General features: G+C 43.1%; 1 protein-coding gene across 2 annotated transcripts in view; it reads left to right on the forward strand.

The window, feature by feature from the left end:
- Upf2 (UPF2 regulator of nonsense mediated mRNA decay) overlaps positions 1 to 2,574 on the forward strand; it is a 109,115-nt gene extending 106,541 nt beyond the window's left edge. For both annotated transcript variants that reach the window (XM_057787664.1, XM_057787665.1), the window contains exon 22: positions 1,293 to 2,574. In XM_057787664.1, the coding sequence (XP_057643647.1) occupies positions 1,293 to 1,302 (10 nt within the window). In that variant the 3' untranslated portion in view covers positions 1,303 to 2,574. The remainder of the gene's footprint in view (positions 1 to 1,292) is intronic.
- Positions 2,575 to 19,096: the final 16,522 nt, after the last annotated feature.

A 19,096-nucleotide genomic window follows, 5' to 3' on the forward strand; every position in this document is an offset into this window, starting at 1 on the left:
TGCCTATAAGCTAGTCACTCTACTAAAAGTCTGAAGTCTGTCTTACAAAGCTTTTTAACATTTTCTTCTCTCATCCGTTGAACTTAATTCCATTTTTTTTTGTTTTTTGTTTTTTTGTTTTTTTGTTTTTGGAGACAGGGTTTCTCAGTGGTTTTGGAGCCTGTCCCGGAACTAGCTCTTGTAGACCAGGCTGGCCTCGAACTCCCAGAGATCCGCCTGCCTCTGCCTCCCGAGTGCTGGGATTAAAGGCGTGCGCCACCACCGCCCGGCCTTAATTCCATTTTAGGCAGCTGCTTTGTGTTTACTTCAGGAGAGACCTTTGCATCTTTGAATTATTTCTTTCAGGGGATGGTTGTATTGATTTCCCCCTCATTGTTTGTTCAGTTCTGGGGTTGTTTTGTTGTTGTTTTGGCTTTTTTCACGTGGGTAGATACAACTCAGGATACACTTCTCCATGTTTGTATTTTATTCCTTGAAGGTTTTTTGCTACTATAGCCTGCTGTTTGTAAAACATAATGTGGGAGTTCATTCAAACTGTCATGAGGAAGTGCAGCAGAAGTTTGTTGTCTTAGTTTTGGAGACAGGAAATGTGAGGCCAGGAAATCAGCAAGGTTGATTTCCTCTGAGCTGTAAAGAACATATTCAGGCTTCTCAGCTTCCAGAAGCTTTCTGGCAGTCCATGGCTTATAGATGTGTCACCCTAGTCTGTGTCTTTATGTCCACATAGTGTTCTTTCTGTGCATCTCTGTGTCCATGCTTTATTTTATAAGAACGTCCTCATGTTGGGAGCTCACCCTATTGCAGCATGGCTACATTTTAACTGATCACATCTGTCAACAGCTTTCCAAATAAGATTATAGTCTGATGTTTTATAGGTTAGACTTCTCCATATGCATTTAGGTGATACACAAGTCAACCACTCATAAACTGATTTCTTAGCATCTTAGAAATTAGTTATAGAGAGCCACATATGGTGTTATGTGCCTTATTATAATACTATGACTTGGGAGCAGAAGACAGGAAAACCACGAGTTCATGATTAACCTCAGCAACACAGTGAGTAGAAGGCTAGGTTGGGCTACATATGACCATATCAAAAGTGTGGGAGGAGAAATTAGCTGCAGAGAAGGTATAGGAGCCATGTGTGGTCTATGGAGGACATGTGTGATCTTCAAAAAGCACTTACTAGGAGAAGTTGATGTATGGTGATTGCTGGTGCTTGAGTCTTTCTTGCTCCAATTTTGTCCAATTTAGTGGTAAAGTTCCTAATGTCAGCCTGTTTGTACCTTTAGGAGACGTTGATCCAGCAGCACGTGTCATTTCATTAGGTCCTGTATCTGATGTTGTGGATAGTGGAGTCCTCCAGCAATTGAATGAGAGCAGCGGACACATCTCAGCATGTCGGTCTAGAGAGTTGCGAATCTAAACCTGGGACAGGCTGGGGCCATGAGGCAGAAACACCAGCCTCCGCCAACACCGGAACAAGCCGACGCTTCCAGACAAGGCAGAAAGGCCTTTTGTAATGGAAATCACGTGAGGGTTAATCTTCTCTTGAGAATGTCAGTCAAGAAATGAGAAGGTTCACTTGACTACTGAGCAGTTACACCAGGAAGAGCGTCAATGAGATGACTGAGCCGGAGAAGACACGGTTGAGATGGGAATGGTATGGGGGAAATGAACTTGAGTTTTAAACTTGATTTAAGTTACAGTGTCTCTGAATTGAACATCCCATGTTGGAAGAAGATACATTTGGGGGCTCCAGGACTACAGTAGAAAAGTATAGAGCAAGCAGTAAAATCTTCTAGTAAAAACTTACATGCAGGACAACAAAATGATGAAAGATATACAAATGCCAGATAAGCCACCAGGAAGGGTTTTGTTAAGGAGTTTGTTTCAAGAGGAGCAAGGGATGAGGAAGGAAAAACCTGTTTTATCCATCAGAGTCAGTGATGTAAAATTGCCTATTATAGTGAAAGAAAATGTGAAGACTGTTAATATGCAAAGCATTAATTCAGATGGTTTAGAAAAGTCTGATACCAGCCTAAGAACGGGGATATAGTTGAGCCCATTGTAAGTATCATTGAAAACAAAACGTGCCAGTGAGCATGTCACAGAAGAACGAAGGACAACAAGAAGTGGATCAGAGTATTTTGTTGACCTTCATGGGTTTACAGCCTCTGTGTCTAAACAAAATATGGAAACAAGTAGAGCTTTTACTTTGCTTTTGTTTTCGTTTCATTTTGTTTTCTTCCCCTCTCCCCAAATAGAAATGAGGGTTCTTAGTCTGTTTCTGACAGTCTGTTAATTTATTAGGATAGGTATTTTTCATTTGCTTTCAATAGGCATAGTAATTTAGTTAAAGAACACATCTGTATGCTACAACTTGATTACATCTTTTTTTCTATTTTGCATCTTTCTTTTACCATGTTTCAGTTTCTGCATGTAGATTTCAATAAGAAACAAAACTTGTAAAGTTGTAACATTTCACATGGAAATGCTGCCCAATCTTCACCAGCTTCAGAAATCTGACCTTTGCCGATGCTGCAATAAAGTGTTGTAATTTGGATTTGGCATGATTTGTTTTATTTGGTTTGGGAAACCTTTCAGCTGGTCAGTATCACCCAGGGTCTTCTTCTTGCTTTATAAAAAATATTCTCTGATAGATAAAATGGTACATGACTATAATCCCAGAACTCAGTACTGAGGCAGGAGGAGCACAAGTTGGAGGACCAACCTGACCTATATAGTGACCTGAGTATATAGTGAGACTTTGTCTTTTTAAAAAAACAAAACAAAACAACAACAAAAAACAACAGCTAAGGTCTCCCTATAGCCTTGGCTGTATATACTCATCCTTTAGACCTTGGAACTTAATACATAGACCTTGAACTCTGCCTGCCTCTGCTTCCCAAGTGCTGGGACTAAAGGTCCCGTGCACAGAAGACATTGTCTTTAAAAACCTAGTAGTAGATTTCTTGCCTAGCTTGACCCCGGCACTGTTATATCTCTAAGAAAAATGAAAGAAACAAAGGCAAGAACTTCCTCCCAATGTTCCTAAGTTACCCCACCCCCGCACACATTTATCAAAGATAAACAGATGTTCACAAACCCAGCTGTCAGACTCCTTCCTTCCTTCCCTCTAGTGATCTACCTTTAAGAACTAATGAACTGAAAACCAACCCAACTGAGAACCTTTCTCAAGGAAAGCCCCTGCACTTTCCTAGCAGGGCCTCACACACACACACACACACACACACACACACACACACACACAGTCTTTGCATGACAGCCATTGCAGAATGGACCCACTTAAAACCAAGCAGCCAGCCAAGGGGAAGGTCATAGTCAGGAAGCAGTGGAAAGAGATGAGAAAAGTGGAGGAGGGAAAAGAAACAAGGAGCAGCACTTGGAACCACAACCCAAGAGGCCCAGTAGGCGGCGAGGTTGTAACTGTCATGCTCTAGGTTTGAACCTCAGTACCACAAATAACAAAAGTTAGAATGGCAATAATCCCCTTGCCCTGCAAGTAATAATACCAATCCAATAAGCCAGTGGGATATTACCCTAGAATATAAAGATTAGTGTGGAGAAACGCTTTCATTCTGCAGATGAGTCGTCCTGAGAGGTGTCTTGTCACTCAGTGTCAATAATTATTGGGAATCTAAGGTCAGTAATTGTGGGGATTTTTATTAGCAAATAATTTCACTATAGGAAGTAAGTTTTTGAATATTGAGAATCCTTTACCAGTAGTAAAGAGAGAGCCTCAAGGCTTCCTAACAATCCCAAGTGTATATAAGATCTTTATCGGAGAGCTGGCTTAGAGGTTGAAGCGTCACCTGCAGTGCCCGAGGTCCTGAGTTCGATTCCTGTCTGGGTAATTAAGTGTCTGCGTGTGTGAATGTAGATATGCATGCATAATTAACTGGAAAAAAATCTTTATCCATAGTGAGAAACTTCAGGGCTGAAATTATATTAAATATGCCCTAGGTTCTCATTGGAAGTAAGTTTAAAGTATTTAAATTATTTATACTTTCAGGGGTGGAGAGATGGCACAGTGGTTAAGAGCATTGGCTTTTTCTTCCAGAAGACCCAAATTCAAGTCCTGCACCCACATGGTGCCCAACAGCTGTCTGTGACTCCAATTCCAGGAGATCTGATAACCTCTGGTCTATTAGGGCACTGAACACATATATGGTACATGGATATACATGCAAGCAAGCATCCATATACAAAGTAAAAATAAGTTTTAAAAAAATTAAAGTGTTTACACTTCAGGGGTTAACTTTAAGCTAGACTTCAATGTGTTATTTAAAGATAATTTGAGCTTTCTTAAAGCAAAGGTGATTATTATAAGGATTCTAAGTATAAAGCAATGTTCAGAAACCCATGGACAAGTAAGTGCAAGCAGAAATATTCTCTGCTCCTAACCATTGTTCATGCTCATGGTAGACTGTTCTTGTTACTCAACAAAATGTCACAGGATGGGCAGTTTAAGCAATGGCTTCTAGCGCTAGATGCTGCATGTCCAAGGGTTGGCAGGGTTGGTTTCTCCTGAGGCCTTCTTCACTATGTCCTCACATGGCCTTTTTTGTACAACATTTCTCTTCTTTTTTTCCTTGAAGACACATAGCCCACTCTGTCTTAGAACTGGGTATGTAACAAAAACTCGTCTTGAACTTCCATCTTCCCAGGTACATGAATCACTTTCTTGGTTTCTGTGGTGCTGCGACTCAAAGCCAGGGGCTCATCCATTTTAGATATGCACTCAGTGGGAGCAGCCCCAAGCAAGCAACCTCTATGGGAGCAGGTTCGGGGGGGAAAAAAAAACCCAGGATTGCTGAGTGACCCCCTGGAGCTCTGAGTGTCCTCTGGGGTGACTGGAACAGTGTCCCTGACTGCACCATGAGGAGTAACCATCTGAGCCTTGGATCTACTGGCATCTGTAAGACTGATCACCAGTCACAGCCCCAACTACACCAATCAGAGGAAAAGATGGGTAGACAAGGTAAGAACACAACACCACAAAGAGCAACATGACACCAACAAAAACTAGTGGCCCTACAACAGCAGGACTTGAGTACCCAAATATAAATGAAGCAGAAGAAAATGACATAAAATATAACATTAGGAGAATGTTTGAGGCCCTTAAAGAGGAAATGAAAAATTGCCTCAAAGAAATAGAGGAAAAGACAAAAATTTGGAAGAAATCAACAAATCCCTTAAAGAAAACCAATAAAAAGCAATCAGACAGATGAAAGAAACAATTCAAGACTTGAAAACCAAATAGAGACAGTAAAGAAAAAACAAACCAAGGGAATTAAAGAAACAGAAATTATGGGAAAACGTCAGCAACCACAAACATAAGCATAATCACCATAATACAAGAGATGGAAGAGAGAATCTCAAGCGCTGGGATTCAATAGAGAAAATAGACCCATTAGTCAAAGAAAACATTAAATCTAACAAAAGCTTAACCCAAAATATCCAGGAAATATGGGACACCATGAAAAGAGCAAACCTAAGAATAATAGGGATAGAAGAAGAAATCCAACTCTAGAGCACAGAAAATATATTCAACAAAATCATAGAAAACTTTTCCAACCTAAAGAAAGATATGAATATGAAGATACAAGAAGATTACAAAACACCAAATAGACTAGACCAAAAAAAAGTCCCCTCACTACATAATAATCAAAACACTAAACAAACAGAATAAAGAAAGAATATTAAGAGGGGCAAAGGGAAAAGGCCAAGAAACAAAGACAGACCTATCAGAACTACACCTGACTTCTCAATTGAAACAGTAAAAGCCAGAAGGTACCGGTCAAGTGTTATGCAGACATTAAAAGACCACGGATGCCAGCCCAGATTACTATACCCAGCAAAACTTTCAATCACCATAGATGGACAAAATAAGATATTCCATGACAGAACCAGATTTAACCAATACCTAGCTACAAACTGAGCCCTACACGAAGTACTAGAAGGGAAAAACATACACAATAACATCATCACTAGCAAAAACTAAAATAACAGGAACTAGCAATCACTGGTCATTAAGATCCCTTAATATAAATGGACTCAACTCACCTATAAAAAGACACAGGCTAACAGATTAGATACGAAAACAGAATTCATCCTGCTGCTGCATACAAGAAACATACCTCAACCTCAAAGACAGAGGTCGCCTCAGAGTAAAGGGTTTTGGAAAAATATTCCAATCAAATGAACCTAAGAAACAAGCTGGTGTAGCTATCCTAATAGCTAACAAAATAGACTTCAAACTAAAATCAATCAAAAGGCACAAAGAAGGACATTTCATATTAGTCACAGGAAAAATCCATCAAGATGAAATCTCAATACTGAATGTCTATGCCCCAAATACAAGAGACCCTCATATGTAAAAGAAACACTTCTAAAATTTAAATCACACTTTAAACCCCACACACTAATAGTGGGGGACTTCAGCACCCCACTCTCACCACTGGACAGGTCTATCAGACAAAAACTTAACAGAGAAATAAGGGAACTAACATGTTAGGAATCAAGTGGACTTAACAGACATCTATAGAACATTCCATCCAAACATAAAAGAATAAACCTTCTCAGCACCTCATGGAACCTTCTCAAAAATGGACCATATACTAGGTAACAAAACAAACCTCCATAGATACAAAAAAAATTGTAATAACTCCATTATCTTATCAGATCACCATGGCTTAAAATTAGAATTCAACAGCAACACTAATTTCAGAAAGTCCATAAACACATGGAAATTAAACAATGTTCACCTGAATCAACAATGTGTCAAGGAAGAAATAAAGGAAGAAATTAAAGACTTCCTAAAAGTCAATGAAAATGACCACACAATATACTCAAATGTATGGGGCACAATGGGGAGAAGCTAAAAAAATCCCAGAGAGTTAACAGAACACCTGAAAACTCTAGAAAAAAGAAGAAAACTCACCTAAGAGGACTAGACAGCGGGAAATAATCAAATTGAAAGCTGAAATCAACAAAATAGAAACAAAACAATACTGAGAATTAATGAGACAAAGAGTTGGTTCTATAAGAAAATCAAAAAATAATAGACAAACCTTTATCTAAACTAACCAAAAGGCAGAGAGAATATCCAAATTAACAAAATCAGAAATGAAAAGGGGAACATAATAACAGACACAGGAGGGGGCTGGAGAGATGGCTCAGAGGTTAAGAGCATTGCCTGCTCTTCCAAGGGTCCTGAGGTCAATTCCCAGCAACCACGTGGTGGCTCACAACCATCTGTAATGGGGTCTGGTGCCTTCTTCTGGCCTGCAGGCATACACGCAGACAGAATATTGTATACATAATAAATAAATATTTAAAAAAAAAACAGATACAGGAAATCCAGAAAATCACTAGGTCATATTTTGAAAACCTGTACTCCACAAAATTGGAAAACTTAAAGGAAATGGACAATTTTCTGGATAAATAAATATCACCAAAATTAAATCAAGACCAGATAAGCAAATCAAATAGACCTATATCTGATAAAGAAATAGAAACAGTCAGCAATAATCTCCTAACCAAATAAAGCTCAGGGCCAGATGGTTTCAGTGCAGAGTTCTATAAGATTTTCGAAGAACTAATATCAATACTCCTCAAATTGTTCCACATAATAGAAACATAAGGAACATTGCCAAACTCCTTTTATGAGGCTAAAATTATCCTGATACCCAAACCACACAATGACATTACTAAGAAAGAGAATTACAGACCAATCTCCCTCATGAATATTGATGCAAAAAAAAACTCAATAAAATACTGGCAAACTGAAGTCAAGAACACATCAGAAAAATCATCCACCATTATCAAGTCGACTTTATCCCAGAGATTCAGGAATGGTTCAACACATGAAAATCTGTGAATGCAATCCACCATATAAGTAAACTGAAAAAAAAAAAAAAACCCACATGATCATGTCATTAGATGCTGAAGAAGCCTTCAACAAAATACAATATCCCTTCATGATAAATGTCTTTTGAGAGAGCAGGGACACAAGGAACATACCTAAACATAATAAAGGCAATATACAGCAAGCCAACATCAAACTAAATGGAGAGAAACTCAAAGTGATCCCACTGAAATCAGGAACAAGACAAAATTGTCCACTCTCTCCATATCTATTCAATATAGTACTTGAGGTTCTGGCTAGAGCAATAAGACACCAAAAGGTGATCAAGGGGATACAAGTCAGAAAAGAAGAAGTCATGCTCTCACTATTTGCTGATGATATAATAGTTTACATAAGTGACCCCAAAAATTCTACCAAGGAACTTCTACAATTCATGAATACCTTCAGTAATGTAACAGAATACAAGATTAACTCAAAAAAAAAAATCAGTAGCCCTCCTGTACACAGATGATAAAAGGGTTGGGAAAGAAATCAGAGAAATAACACCCTTTACAATAGCCACAAATAACATAAAATATCTTGGAGTAACTCTAACCAAACAAGAGGAAGACCTGCATGACAAGAACTTTCAATCTTTGAAGAAAGAAATTGATGAAGACACCAGAAAATAGAAAGATCTCCCATGCTCTTGGGTAGGTAGAATTAACATAGTAAAAATGGCAATCTTATCAAAAGCAATCTACAGATACAATGCAATTCCCATCAAAATCCCAGTAAATTCTTGACAAAGCTCGAAAGAACAATACTCAACTTCACATGGAAAAAACATAAAACCCAGGATAGCCAAAACCATCCTGAACAATAAAGGAACTTCTCGGGGCATCATAATCCCTGACTTCAAATTCTACTACAAAGCTACAATACTGAAAACAGCCTGGTATTGGCATAAAAACAAACAGGAGGACCAATGGAACCGAATCAAAGATCCAGATATTAGTCCACATACCTACAAACACCTGATTTTTGACAAAGAAACAAAAAATATAAAATGGAAAAAAGGAAGCATATTCAACAAATGGTCTTGGCATTACTGGATAACAACATGTAGAAGAATGAAAATAGATCTGTATCCATCACTATGTACAAAACTCAAGTCCAAATGGATAAAAGACCTCAACATAAAACCAACCACACTGAACCTTATAGAAGAGAAAAAGGGAAGTACACTTCCTAAATATAACCCCGGTATCACAGACACTGGGAGAAACAATTAATGGGACCTCCTGAAACTGAGAAGCTTCTGTAAAGCAAAGGATATGGTCAACAAGATAAAACAGCAGCCTACAGAATGGGAAAAGATCTTCACCAACCCCACATCAGACAGAGGGTGATCTCCAAAATGTACAAAGAACTCAAGAAATTGGTCATCAAAAGAACAAATAATCCAATAAAAAGGCGGGGGGGGGGGTACAGACCTAAACAGAGAACTGTCAACAGAGGAATCTAAAATGGCTGAATGACACTTAAGGAAATGCTCAGCATTCTTAGTCATCAGAGAAATGCAAATCAAAACAACTCTGAGATTCCATCTTACACCTTTAAGAATGGCCAAGATCAAAAACACTGATGACAACTTATGCTGGAGAGGATGTGGGGGTAAAGGGAACACCCTTCCATTGCTGGTGGGAGTTCAAACTGGTACATCCCCTTTAGATTTCAGTATGGCAATTTCTCAGAAAATTAGGAAACAACCTACCTCAAGACCCAGCAATACCACTTTTGGGTATATATCCAAAGGATGCTCAATTGTACCACAAGGACATGTGCTCAACTATGTTCATGCCCCTCAACCAAAGAATGGATAAGAAAAATGTGGTACATTTACACAATGGAGTGCTACACAGCAGAAAAAAATAAACATTGAAATTTACAGGCAAATGGATGGATCTAGAAAACATGATATTGAGTGAGGTAACACAGACCCAGACAAATATCGTATGTACTCACTCATAAATAACTTTTAAACATACAGCAAAAAAAAAAAAAAATGAGCAGCCTACAATTCACAATCCCAGAGAACCTAGATGACAATGAGGACCCTAAGAGAGACATACATAGATCTAATCTTCATGGCAAGTAGAAAAAGACAAGATCTCCTGAGTAAATTGGGAACGTGGGGAACATGGGAAAGGGTAGGAGGGGAGGAGAGAAGAAAGGAGGGAAGCAGAGGAAAATATATTGCTTAACAAAAACAATAAATTAAAAGTTAAAAGTTAATAAAAATAATTGATTTGACATAGGGATCAAATTGCTGAGATTATACAGAATTCATTTGTTATGACCATATTATATATATATATATAAGGAGCACAAAAAAAGAGCACAACAGGACAGTTTTGTTCTTTAGTCAATTTTGCCCACCTGCTTGTGTCTCCAGCTCAAAGGGACAAAGCAGTTCTCTACTCAGTGAACCCATGTGTAAGACGTTGTATTAACAATTGAGTCTGTGAGGGATGGCACGTGTCTTTAATGATTTGCAGTCTGATTACCACATCCAGAACATCCACCTTCATCTTTCAACATAGGACCAACTTTCTAGCTGTCTTCCCATCCTTCCAGTGTAGTGGAAGGACTGTGGGCCATGGAGTTAGATGAGCTGCCTTTGACTGTGGGCCTTTACGAAGACGTAAGCTGATCCTTTCTTCACTATGTAGTGGGGGAGTGGGGTGGCAGAGAACAAATGAATAGACAAAGAGCTTTTCCAGGGCATTGTGAAAATTGGATGCAAAATGTTCAACACTTCCTCTATGCTGACTTTACAATCAGGTGCGAGGCAGGCAAAACCATACTTCTTGGGAGCCTCTGCTGGAGGAGGGAATACCACATGAGCACGCATGAAGGCCGTTGGACAAGAAAGTTCGAGTGGACACTACCTCACCTCCCAGACATCTTTGTGTGAACACCTCTTCTGAGAGCTCCTAGGAGTACACTTGGTAGGCAGCATCTGACTGATAGCCCCAGGGATGGTCTCAGCTGCGCACTCAACCAGAGGTGGCCTTGGAAAGGTTCCATATAAAGACAGATCAATACAAGTTGACAAGGGTCTGGCTATCAAGGCCCAAGTCAAAGCAGCTCTGAAGGACCAATGTAACTGCAATCTAACTGCATGTCATCGGGCCCGGGATAGTAGTTCTACGGCAGGTGTCTCTGGAGATAGGGGATGTGGAGTAGGAAGAGTCTTCTGCTCTGAGCCAAGACCTGAGTAACCAGCAGTCAGCCTTTGGGCAGGGCAACACTCTTGGTGAAATGATCAGAGGAAGGAGCAAGAATGGCCTTCAGAGGAGCCAAGAAGAAGGGGAAAGAGGAAGAATAGATGGAGAAGGATTAGAGAACAGGACCTATGCCAGAGCAAGAACTTTAGATTCTAAGCTGGGGGTACTGATTTGACAGGTTTAAGGCCCTCCTCAGGCTAGAGATTGCAGATGGAATTAGAGAAGCAGGTGGCAATAGAGCAAGAATCTAGACTTTGGGCGATGGTGGACAGAAGCAGGGGGGACTGTGGGCGATGGTGGACAGAAGCGGTCAGATGTGCCTTCTGAGTGTGAAAGACGGACTGGTTAGCCTGTGAAGAAAGTTCCCAGTCATTTCACTCACTGATGGCAAGAGTTTCCTTCATCCTGCTGTTCATGTGGTTTGTGTAACCTGGCGCACCAGGCTTAATATTTGTAGGGGTTTCCGGTGAAAATGGCCATTGCCAAATGGACCTGGTCTCCAGAGTCTTCCAAACCTGCAAGTCTTCCAGATAGCAGAGACTACTTTGCTCGCAGAGAAGCACAGGGGTGGAGCTGAGTCTTCTCTCGGAACTGCTGCTCAGCAGTAAGACTCTAGAGCCTGGGCTCTACCTGTGCTCTTTGTTCTGGGCATGGAGCTTGAGAGAGTGAGCAGAGACTTCATGAGAAAGGGCTGATTATAAGCCAGTTCTTGTCTGTGCTGCCTGACCTGGATTTGCCTTTCTTTGGATTTGACTAGTATTTGCTTGCTCAGTATGTGTTTTGCATGGTTTCTGAGGGACGCTCATGAGATTTAGGCCAAGTGGTCTATGGTGACAGTATTTGTGCATATTATACACCTGGATCAAGCAAGACTCCCAGTCACAGCCTGCTGTTGTCCCGCCTAGACACCTGAGCCTCACTTAGCAACCCTTGTTACCTGCTGCTCGGTGAGGCAATGTTTTGATCCTCACACTGAATTTGATATTGCATAAGAACTTCATCTCTACCTAGCCCTTGTCTCGGAGGCTCTGCTTCTTCCTCCCCTGCATTTTATATTTTGCGTTCTGTATCTAAGTGATCAAACGTTAAGTGTATTTAAGTTTGAGTTGTGAGATTCAGTTATCTGTGTCACCCTCCACACCTTCTGTGGTCTAAGGATCAAACCTGGGGCGTGCTAAGCAGTCTCTACCTGAGCCAGCCACATCCTAGGTTTAGACTTATATTTTGCCCAAGAATATCTAATAGCTGCAGGGCCATTTGAAGGGCTGTCTCCCCGCCTCCCACTGAATAGCTTTTATACCTTTGTCAGTCAGTTGAACATAGTTATTGTGGGTTTATTAGTCTGCCCCTTTGATCTCTGAGCCTCCTTCTTCAAACACCATACAGCCTTGATAGCTGTAGCTAAACAGTAAGCCTTGTGGGTGGAGCAACTCTTCCCACTTTCTTCTTTCTCAAGAGTGTGTCAGCTACTCTAGCTCCTGCCATACAGACTTGGTGACAAGTTGTCTCTGTCTGTTAAATACCTTGCTGGAATCTTGATAGAAATTAGGCTAGTAGAGGTGGAATTATTGATTTTATTTCCAGATTGTTCATTGCTTCTATATAGAAATACAGTTGACAGCTTATGTGTCCTATAACATTGCTGGATTCTTTAGCACTAGTAACTGGGTTTTTTTTTTGTTTTGTTTTGTTTTTTTTTCGAGACAGGGTTTCTCTGTAGCTTTGGAGCCTGTCCTGGCACTCGCTCTGTAGACCAAGTTGGCCTTGAACTCACAGAGATCCACCTGCTTGTGCCTCCCGAGTGCTGGGATTAAAGGCGTGCGCCACCACCGCCCGACTAGTAGCTGTTTTCTGTATTCCTTGAGAATGTCTTCATACAGGATTGGGTCTTGCTTTCCAATCCAGACATCTGTTTGTTTCCTCACCTGATCGCACTGGTTAGAATCTCTAGTACAGTGCTCATTAGAAGTGATCTGTGCTTTCTTCTGTTCTTATCTTGGGACAAAAGCATTCCTTTTTAACCCTGCGATGTAAACAAAGAAAACCATATGACCACCATGTAAGAAGGAAAACCATTCACATACCATGAAGATCCACGAGAGGGGAGGTTGGATGAAGACCATTTAGGAAGATGGGTCCACTGGGGGCAGGAAGTTCATTAGTTCCAGTAGATGAACTGCCTACAGAAGAAGGCAGGCTTAGTGTTACTGACTTAGCATGGTTTTGTTGTGCCTTCTGATGGAGAAGATCTGTTCTCTCTTCATCATACCTCCAGGAGGGACAGCACGGAGCCCTCCAGAGCAGCTGCCAACACAGGCTGCATCTCTGCCCCATCAGTCTGGCCTGGAGTTGGCTGGGAAGGGGCAAGAGGTCTTTCCCACCATTCAAGAAGAGAACTCCAAGACCAAGCCTGTGGCACACATTCTGAGGCAGCTGTTACCCTCCAGGACCTTGCAGGCCTTCTTCCTGAGTTAACCTGACCTTCCCATGCGCCTTCCTTATTAACCCATTCATGTGTTGTGTGCACTTGAATAACATAAGCAAGGTACCTGGTGAGGCACTGAAAAGTCCAGCATGGACTAAGAGGACCATATTCACCAGACATCTGTCACAGCAGAAGAATGAATCTCAAGTAAACTTCATGGGCAATGTGAGCTCTGCGGTAAAAGAGCCATTGCTGTGGTCACTCAAGAACTAACAGCTCACCTAAGTGTGGGTAGCTCTGGGACGGGTAGCTAGAGACCTACTAGCAAGGAGATTGCACACAGGGAGCATAGTCAAGCTGTGCCCTAGAAGATACGTGAGATTTTTGTCTTTAATCCCTCTAACACTTCAGAAGCTGAGGCAGGAGGAACAAGAGTTTGAAGCCACCCTGGACCGTATAGTGAGAGCCTGCTTAAAACACACACGTGTACACACACACACACACAGCTCTCCAGAGTAAGGTTTCCTGAGGCGTGCAGCCCTTGAAAGGTGTCTCAGTTAGGGTTTCTACTGCTGTGATCAAACATCACGACCAAAAAGCGAGCTGGGGAGGAAAGGGTTTATTCAGTTCACACTTCCACATGGCTGTTCATCATCAAAGGAAGTCAGGGCAGGGACTCAAACAGGGCAGGAACCTGGAGGCAGGAGCTGATGCAGAGGACATGGAGGGGAGCTGCTTACTGGCTTACATCCCCTGGCTTGATCATCCTGCTTTCTTGTAGAACCCAGGACCACCAGCCCAGGGATGGCACCACCCACCATGGGCTGGGCCCACCTACACTGATCACTGAGAAAATGCCTTACAGCTGGATCTCATGGAGTCATTTCCTCAAGTGAGGCTCCTTCCTCTCTGATGACTCTAGCTTGTGTCAAGTTGACACACAAAACCAGCCAGTACAACTGACCCCTTGTTGACTTGACACACAAATACATACTATTAAGCCACAGTCTTTCCTTTCTTATTCATCCCCAAGATCTCACATTGGGCAAAATATAAGTCTGAACATAGGATGTGGCTGGCTCAGGTAGAGACATAAATAACTTTGAATGTTCCACAATTTCAAACACATCGACATTTCAGTTCTTTAAAATAGCCAGTCTCTTTTAAAATCCAAAATCTTTTAAAAGTCATAGTCTCTCAACTATGGGCTCTGGTAAAATACTTTCTTATTTCAAGAGCGAAAAAAGCAGAGTACAGTCACAAATCAAAGCAAAGCAAAACCGAATTCCAACCGTCCAATGTCTGGGATCCACTCACAATCTTCAGGACTCCTCCAAAGGGCTGGGGTCACTTCTCTAGCTCCACTCTCTACGGCACACATAGCCTGTCTTCTGCTGCTGTTCTTAGTGCTCATTCCATGGTCCTGGCATCTCCAAAACTCAGGGGTCTTCTCCTGCCACTGGGCTGCACCTCCGCCAATAGCCTCTCATAGGCTCTCTTCATGGTGCCCAGCCTCCACTTCTCTGCATGACCCCTTCCGTCCTGGGCCTTCAACTGCCAATGAGGCTGCACCTTCACCAATGACCTCTCCTGGTCTCTCACAGTGCCGAGCGTCAGTTGTTCGCCATGAGCCCTTCATACCTTCCAAACCAGTACCACCTGAGTGACTCTAGCATATAACCAGGTCCAGCTGCCGGTGCGAGGTACAACCGTGGCCATGTCTGGAACACAGAGCCATCTCTGCGCTCTCAGGACACACTTCCCTGAAGATTTCACCTCGGTGATGCTGGTCTCTTCTGAATCACTGCTCATTTCTTAGCTCCAGCCAACCAACACCAGTTACCCCAATAACACAAAGGTTTCACTTCAAGGGTGCTGCTAGCTTATTGATCATGACTGACTCTTCAGCCCCAGCTGTCTAGAAAGCTCCAGATCCTCCCATCTCCACCTCTGCTATGCTAAGATTACAGAAGCACACTGCTGCCCTGGGTTCTGGGGATTGAACTTGGGTCCTCATGCTTATGAAGCAAACACTTTCCTAATGGAATTACCACCCCAGGCCCTATATGAGGCTTGGACAGACAACTGACAAGACTTTGAGGGCACCTGCCAGCAGTGATGCCCCATGTGTAAATGACTCACTTGAGAACTTCCAAACAGGCGGTCTATTTCAGTGGGCCGAGGTGAGGGTTTGATTCAGCCTTGCTGAGAAGCGAAGAGGATCCTGCAGATCCTACGCTCACAGTATGAAGAGCCACTCCGTAGCGAGCACCTGATATGAACTGGCTGGAGAATAGTGAGTGAGAAGAGCTGGGGAAGGAGGTAGAGGCCAGATTGAGCTGAAGAGTTTGAACCGTATTTGGCAAACAACATGACTTCTGAAGGTATTTGGGTCATGAAGTGAGCCAAGCCCAACTTAGCAAGATTAGCCTGGAAATCACTCGATAGACTATAGCAAGGACAACTCAGAAATTTATTATTCACCCACTCACCCATCCATCCATACACTTGCACGCCATCCCTACCCACTATTCTAGGGGAAAGATGAAGAGGACCGGCCTTTTCCCCAAGGGATGCCAGGGCCTGGATCAATGAGTCACCTTTTGTAAGCAGGGTTGTCGGCACAGGTATAGCATGAATTCTAATTGGTATTAATAACAAAAGCCCAGAGTCAGATATAGGGGTTAATGCTGAAGATCAGAGAAGCAGAGTGGCCAGCCACTAGAGAGTTCTTACCTCTACCAATGCACAAACCAAAGGGGCGATCCTGTCCTCAGACTGCTTCCTTAGACTGCATCCTCAGACTGACCACTTCCTCAGACTGCTTCAGACTGACTGCACCGAGCTCCTGTCTCCTCCCGCCTTACACAGCACCCATCATGCAGCATTGTGGACTCTGAGACAAAGGAGGCATAAGCTAAGTGCTATGGACATTCCAAGAAAGGAAACCGCACATCTAAGGGGGTAGGAAGAGTCCCCTTGAAGGAGGGGACTTGGAGACCTGTCTTGGGAAGGTTCAAAGAACAGTGAGATATATTTGGATAAAAAAGAGTCCAGTTGAAACATCTTGAGCAAAGGCCAGAAGGCGAGCCGACAATGGGGGAAAGAATGCTTTCAGGAGTTTAGAACTGTTAGAGATGGAGATGAAGAGAACCAGCTGTGGCCAGAGGAGTGTACTAGTCAGGTGCCTGTCTGCAAGTAACAAAACTGGTTCACCTGATATCAGGGTGCTGGTGGCTCAGCAGCTCGTTGGTGACAAGCTTAAGCAGGTGCCTAATGTCCTACCCTGTCCCCCTCTCTCTGAGGATTGCCTCCGAGACGGAAGGGTGGAGTCAGTTATCTTAGTTAGGGGTACTATTGCTGTGATAAAATACTATGGCCAAAAAGAAGTGGGAGAGGAAAGGGTTCATTGGTTCACACTTCCTCTTTGCTGTACATCACCAAGGGAAGTCAGGATAGGAACATTAGCAGGATAGAAACCTGGAGCAAGGAGCTGATGCAGAAGCCATGGAGAAGAGCCAATGCACTTGCTCCTCATGGCTTGCTCAAGCCTGCTTTCTTATAGAAAGAACCCAGGACTACCTGCCCAGGAATGGAACCACCCACAATGGGCTGGGCCCTCCCCACCCACAATGTGCTGGGCCCTCCCCTCACCAATCGCTAATTAAGAAAATGCCCTACAGGCTTGCCTATGGCCAATCTTATAGAGATATTTCCTCAATTGCTGTAGCTTGTGTCAAGGTGACCTAAAACTAGCCAGTACGTCAGTGAAGGTGAGTTATCCACTCTCAGAGGATCTGCGGCATTTCCACATCCCTGCCTGTGCAAGCATTTCACATAAATCTTTCTGTGGGTTCTTCCCTGTAACATAAGGAGTATTGTCTTTACCTTTGGGATGAGGCAAGTTGAGCATAAAGAGATTTGGTGGCTTGCCCAGGGTGACCCAGCTACCAGGCACCGGAGCGTCAAGCAGAGCTGTCTTTTGGGAGTAAAAATACAGGAGACTGACCTAGAAGGAGGTAGGCCCAGGCTACTAAAGAGAATCAGGGCAGGGCCAGGCCCAAGTCCAAAGGAGTCAAAGAGTTGGGAAGACAAAGTCATGTGATCTGCAGGGCTCTGATACAGATGTGACATCAGTAGAGGCGGGTGCCGGGCTGGGAGAGACCATACATTGAAGGGACTACGCAGAAAAGTAGGACAGTGTGCAAGGAACAGTTAGTGTTCCATGTGCTCTGGAAACATCAGACTCCTGGGACATGGAATCAGGAGGGAGGTCAGAAAATCCTAGCAAGACTGGAGCTTGGAGACACAGGAGAGCACGGGAGCCAGGAGCAGAACTGAAGGCTGTGTATACACAACGCCTTGGTGCGTGATTGAGGCCAAGTGGTATACCCAGATGAGGCTGGAGGAGACCCCAAAGGAGAGAGGGAAAGAGTACTTACCGTAGAAGGCAATGAGGAGGACAGGGACAGAGCAGGATTGTAGCACAGAAGCCTGCAGCATGCTGGACACTGCTCAGTGGTCCATCCGGGACAAACACCCTCTGTAAACACACTCTTTCTGTCTTTCCGCCTGCTGTGGTTTCTGGGTGTCCTCCATTTATTCACATGTTGGAATTATAATTCTTCAATGGGCCAGTGTTGAGAGGCGGGGCGTCCTGGGATCAGGTTAACAGCTTCCTTACAGCAGAGACTTCTCTGCAGGACTGATCAGTCACTACCCAAAGCAGGCTACGGAAGGTCCTGTCTTCCTTTTGTTTTATGCCGGGAGGTATTACTAATGGTACGATGCTAGCGGACTTCCTAGACTCCAAAACTGTGACCCTAAATCAATTTTCCTTATAAACAATCCAATTTCAGGTATTCTATTAGAGCAACAACAACAAAACTAAATAAAGCCAGGCACTGTAGTGCATTCTTGTAGTCCTAGCTATTAGGGAGCGGACACAAGAGGACTGCTTGAGCCCAGATGTCGGAAATTACCCTTGACAACATAGTAGAACTATGTTTTAGAAAGAGTAGGGGTGGGGGTGGGGGGTGGGAAGAGGGCTCAGCTGGTAAAGTGCCTGCTGTACAAGCCTGAGGACCTGAGTTCAGATTCCAAGCACCCAGACTAAAGGTGTTTGTAAACCCTAGCACTAGAGGTGTGTGTTTGGGGGTGCAGGTGTGGGTGGGCTGTGGGGGTGCAGAGATATGTAGTTCTCCAGAGCTGTCTAGCTACTCTGTGAACTTGAGGCTCAGTGAGAGACTGTCTCAAAATACACTGTGGAGAATGACTGAAGAAGACACCAGACGTCTGCCTCTGGCCTGTTCACATCCTCGTACACACAGAGAGAGCCTAAGTCAGAGAGGTGTTTGTGGAAGGGCAGACTGAAGTGATGTGAGGGGAAGAGTGGGAAATGATCTGTAAAGGCAGAGACTAGCGGGCAAAGGTGACACCAGAAACAGGAGCCTCGGCTAGGACTGTCAGAGGCCCTGTGGGAGTGTGTGTACTGAAACAGGGCGC

The sequence above is a fragment of the Chionomys nivalis genome, chromosome 13 (assembly GCF_950005125.1).
Source record: "Chionomys nivalis chromosome 13, mChiNiv1.1, whole genome shotgun sequence".
Classification (NCBI taxonomy): domain Eukaryota; kingdom Metazoa; phylum Chordata; class Mammalia; order Rodentia; family Cricetidae; genus Chionomys; species Chionomys nivalis.